Below are 5,418 nucleotides of genomic sequence, written 5' to 3'. Positions count from 1 at the left end.
GATGTTCCTATCTTTTCATTTTGTTGTTGTTTGGTTGTTGTTGGTATTTGTTGATCTTCTAATAATGTTCCTCTTATGGTTTCGTGATCCCTATAACATCTTCTTGTAAAGGTTTTTGGGGCCCCTTCAAAACCTAATTTACCCAATCAAAAATAAAGTCATACATCAAATGCACTTATGATTAAATAAGATACTTAATAGAATATGCCATATTAATAAATAATGATGTAACCAACATAAATTTTAATTAATGTATGAAATGAATTTAGAAAATGAATGCTTGTCAATTGAAATTTTTTTATAAAAAAATCAAATCTAAAATTGAAAATTAGAAGTTATACAAATGAAAAAAAAGTCAAGTTCATTAAAAATGAAATGATTGGAAATGGTATCCCGACATAAACTAAGATTCCAAATTGATATTAATTTCATTGGGTGAAATAACCACGAAGATTCAAATTCAATCCTAAAGGAGGGTTGAATGTTGTGTATGATTTTTTCATATTCTTTATTTGATATGAATATGAAATGACAAGATAAAATGGTACAAAATTGATAATATTCAACATAAATACATAGAAAACAATGTAAAGCCAACACATAAGTACATAATCTAGTTCTAAATAACAAACAAAGAGAAATTTGGCACTATTTAATCTGAGCCTGGAAATGTTAAATCAATGTATTATGAGTCATAGTCCTCAAGGTGTTTCTATTAGCTAACACTTTAGATTCTAAATTATGTAGATACTTCTAAATATTTTTGAGAAAGTGTTGGATAGGTTTTCTAATTGACATATTCCATGAGTGTTCACCTATTTTAAATCTAGAAGTGTGTTGTTATCTACAATTCGCAATAGAGTAACTTTTGGCTATTGAATCTGGAACCTACACACAAAATATATGAAAAATGTTGTGTTGTATAGGAGTTTGCCTAACTCAAATATTGGATAGGAATTAAACTCCACTACAAATATGATTTATTAAAAGAGGGAGCCTATTCCTTATAGGGAAAAGGCTAAATCTGAAGTGAAATGCTTAATTCACAAGATAATCCCTTTGAATTTATAATGGTTGTGATGCAATGCTCTTTACATAAGTCCTCCAAGTGTTGATGCAATATCATGACAAATTGTATCAAAATTCATCATGAAAACATACTCGATGATAATGTGTTATAGCTTGATGCTTCTTGTACTTAGATCTACCCTTGGACAAATTAGGAGGACAAATTAGGACTGCTTGTGAATGAATTTTCTAGATTTGTAAATGAATTAGAAATGATGCCTTTTACAGGGTTATCAAATTATTTTCAAATCTAGGCCGACTTTCAATGGTCATACCAAAATATCGTGTTTGGATTATAAATGGGAGGAACAAGTAGTCTACAATATTCAAAATTTGGCCCTTTTGGAGGGACTAACAATCGAATTGCCATAGTCCACTAGAACTAGTGCATTAGACACCATAGTCGACTAAGACTAGGACACTAGGAACCATAGTCAAGCCAAAAGAGAAACAAATCAACATGGTTGTAAAGTGCATAGTCCTAGGACATTAGATCAGGTCACGTCATGAGCATATGATGATAGCTTAGATGTTGTAAGACCAAAACAAGCTTAATATGGCCTAGAAGGATGTTGACTAAAGCAAGGGCCATAAAAAGAATGTAAAATTGTAAGGAATGTAAAAATATTTTTAAGGAATTTCTTTAGGGTTCCTCTTGGAGTCATAAATTAGTTACCATCATGTGTAATTGGAATTTTTGTTGTCTCCATTATAAATCTAGAGAACTAGTTACAGCCCTATGCACCCTAGGTAAAGTCACTCTTGTTTGTGCCCCTAGCAAACGCAGTTCATCTCATAGGCGTCATTAAGGATGTAGTCATTCTACTTGTTATGAACAAAATGCACATTCTCATGCTTATCAACCTCTCATGATAAGAGATGGGGACCAATGTCACAAAAGATTGTTTCCACTTTCTTATAGCCAATATACTTCTCCCTCAACTCGTAGCCATGAGTTTGGTGTTGGGCTAGACTCTAACAGATTTCTTTGCTTTAACTTGTTATTTAACTTGTTTGTGAGACTCAACCCTCTAATGCAGATTAAAAAGATGATGATAACATAGATGTTGCGGAGCCTCCCATTGACACCTTAGGCATTGATGAAAAAAATGAGAAACTAAACTATCTTAACCTCCCTCAAATATATAGCAATGTGTAGCGACCTATTTTTTGTTTTGCTCCAAATTTTTCCCCGATTGTAAAGATTTACTATGGCATACGACAAACACTATATTAAAGGCAGTTTAACATTACAAAGCGCTAATATCCATTCGCGCGAACCTCGGTGCCATGGTTACCTAAACTACTTTACCTACAATCGCAAACTGTAATTGACGGAAACTTAGGTTATCTGTTAATTCCAAATACTAATATGGAATGCAGCGCACACCAACAACCGGATAAAACATTAAAATGGAGATTCTTGTCAACAACATTTCCTCCAAAACCAAGCGAATCACTCTATAACAGAGTATATAGACTACCATGTTCAAGTTCGACAACGGTTACCAAGGGCAAAAACAATTAATTAAAGATATGAGAACCTGGTAAAGCTGAAACAAAAAACATTATGGCTTACACAACATTGAAGCCCCCAAAAACTGGTGAAAATTTAGTTTGGTTTACAGTGCATGTATATTTATTGATTCAAGAAATCTTTCTTACGTTTCTAAACTTTGAGGAAAATATTCAAATCATTCTCTTCACTGTTGCTGTTAGACAAATTACATTGCTTCCAAACCGAGAATAACCATGTGCCACTTGCTAGGCTTTCGGCATTGAAGTTAGCGAATACGTTAGATAGTATAACATTATTACATTATTTCTGGCATTCTTATATTAAATTGAAAAAATACAGGGTGGATAACCACCAGCTCACGTGTAGCACAGATTGAGATTACGCCACTGTTCACGGGTGCACAAAATTTCATGATTGAAATTTAAGACCCCGAGACTATAAATTCCTATCGAGTAGCCTCCTCTTACAACGGTAAACAAGGAGCAATTTTCCTGGGTTTCAATTTGCTTCTTTGATTACGATCATTAAGCAAAGATCAAAATGAGAAACTCTGCAGCATTAGCTCTGATGGTTATGATTTGCATTGCACACAGCATGGGTCCTGTAATGGGATCAAGGTGTCCTCCACCTCCCAAAACAAAAAGTCCTCCTCCTCCACCGCCTCCTGGTTCATCAAGTGGAGGGAATTGTCCTTTAAATGCAGTGAAATTAGGAGCGTGTGTAGACGTGCTGGGAGGGCTGGTAAATGCCACCATTGGAGATCCCGCTGTGAACAAGTGCTGCCCTGTTCTGCAAGGCGTTCTGGAAATTGAGGCAGCACTTTGTCTGTGTACAACAATTCGGGCTAAGGTTCTGAACCTCAACATCATCCTTCCTATTGCTCTTGAGCTTTTTGTTCAATGTGGCCTCACCCCTCCTCCTGGATTCAAATGCCCACCTCTTAGTTAAACATGGCTACATAATGCCATTGTTTCCAGCACGTAGATTTGGATTTGGTATGGAATTTCATTTCATTCAGTATTTGTGTATCTGTATTCTGTATTTCAGCTAGTTCCATCTTTTAATTGTCAGTGGCTTCGAGTGGGGAGACGAACGAATAGCTACATTTAGTTTGTAGGTTTGTGTAGAACAAAATGTATTCCTTCAATAAGGTGGTCACATGTTTTTCACTTGTAACCCTTATTTATTTAGTTAAAGTATTTATTAATAGTTTTTACCAGGTATACATTGTGTAAGCCATGATGCCAATTAGCACAAGAAGACATGAACTAAAGTATGGAACTGCAATTGTGTTTTCAGATTATCACGGGTATTGTAAAGTTAAATGCGTAGGTCTAATCATTACATAAACCCATAAAAAAAAACTTCTTCTTTCTTTGCTCTTTCCTCTTTGTTTCTTTTATCTGTTGAAGATATCAAATCTAACATTGTATAGTTATGCTTTTTTCCACTGAATAGTAAAACATGAATACCTTATTTCTCCCATGGATATTATCTTTAATGATGAACTAAATAATTTGTTGCGGTATGTCTTTCTTTCTGTTCAACTGCTATTTGTTAGATTAGAGATTTGTGTTTTCTTTATGTGCTCTTTATAATTATAATTTAGAGAATGAAAGAATTTCAATTTAAATATGATTTCAAAATATTTTAGCTAAGTTGAGCATTGAAATGGTAAAAAAAAACATGTCTATGTACCAGGCATAATTACCAACAATAAAAATGTTGGTTAACATTGAAAATTATTCCAGGTGGTAGCTGAAACTAAATACTAAAATGCATAAAATCCGTTATGTGCTAAAAATTGACTGAATGTATATGTATTATAGAATGAAAGTGGTTTTTTTTAATGATGTCTATGAAATCAGTCTATGGAATTTCACAATCTATAACACTATTGAAGTGGGTAAGAATAAATATATTTGTCATTTTGTCGTTAAAGGCATTCAGTAGTGTTTCAAATCTATCGATAATATATAATATCTGATTATTCACAACTGTCTTTTGAATTCTTCTTTATTTTGTTGGAAAAAAGAAGTATAAGGAGATATACCTTACTATTAAATTTTGAAAATACAATGAAACTTTACAGTGAATTTATGTTGATAATTTTATGCAACTAAATAAACAGAAACCCTTTTGGGAAAAAACTCCACACCAAAGAGATCCAAGACTTGTATTGATCCTTCAAATGAGTTACATTAATACAAATTCTCTCTCTAAATTTTTGTAGCACTTCTTTCCTTCAATAACCTATGAATATCATATGTTTCTTTCAACTAAAGCTCTAAATATATAAGTATGAGAGAAATCATAAATCACAAAAGGTTTCAAAAACCACTCAAGTACAAATCACAAAAAATAGAAAACTTCCTCTTTCAATTTGCGATTTTATCGGTGTTTTGAAAAATCATCCTTATTTTATCATGCTTTCATTTATCTTTCTCCTTATTCATGCTTTTTCTATTTTGACAATTAAAACACATCTTACAAGCTATCACAGTTGCATTTAGCAACTTTAATGACAACTTAAAGATAATTGCGATTCACCAATTAATAATTAAATTCAAATATAGCGACAACAAAGTTTGGACATTTTCTCAACATTATTCAACTTATCATACACCTTGCATAAAGCATAAAGGAAAACTGAACAAATCAAGCTTTAGAAGATGTGAGTTACATGGCCTCTCTGCACCAAATAATTTTTTTTGTGCTTGGTAGTTTAGTAAGTGAATCTGCAACATTCTCTAAAGTGCCTACCTTTTATAACATGACTCTACCACCCTCAACTATTTATCGAACAAAATGGTACTAAACATCTATGTCTT

The 5,418-nt window shown here is 32.9% G+C and overlaps 1 protein-coding gene across 1 annotated transcript; it reads left to right on the top strand.

Moving 5' to 3' along the window:
* Nucleotides 1–3,069: 3,069 nt before the first annotated feature.
* On the top strand, nucleotides 3,070–3,856 carry LOC131044007 (36.4 kDa proline-rich protein-like). The gene has a single exon (XM_057977271.2). The coding sequence runs from the start codon at nucleotides 3,128–3,130 to the stop codon at nucleotides 3,533–3,535; it is 408 nt and encodes a 135-aa protein (XP_057833254.2). The 5' UTR covers nucleotides 3,070–3,127; the 3' UTR covers nucleotides 3,536–3,856.
* The last annotated feature ends 1,562 nt before the right edge of the window (nucleotides 3,857–5,418 follow it).

The sequence above is a fragment of the Cryptomeria japonica genome, chromosome 5 (genome assembly GCF_030272615.1).
Source record: "Cryptomeria japonica chromosome 5, Sugi_1.0, whole genome shotgun sequence".
NCBI lineage: Eukaryota > Viridiplantae > Streptophyta > Pinopsida > Cupressales > Cupressaceae > Cryptomeria > Cryptomeria japonica.
Note: the sequence above shows the minus strand (reverse complement) of the source record. Positions and strands in the feature narration are given on the sequence as shown.

Bases quoted from the DNA above. Each gene is read 5' to 3' on its own strand.
- LOC131044007 (XM_057977271.2), top strand. From the start codon at position 3,128: ATGAGAAACTCTGCAGCATTAGCTCTGATGGTTATGATTTGCATTGCA.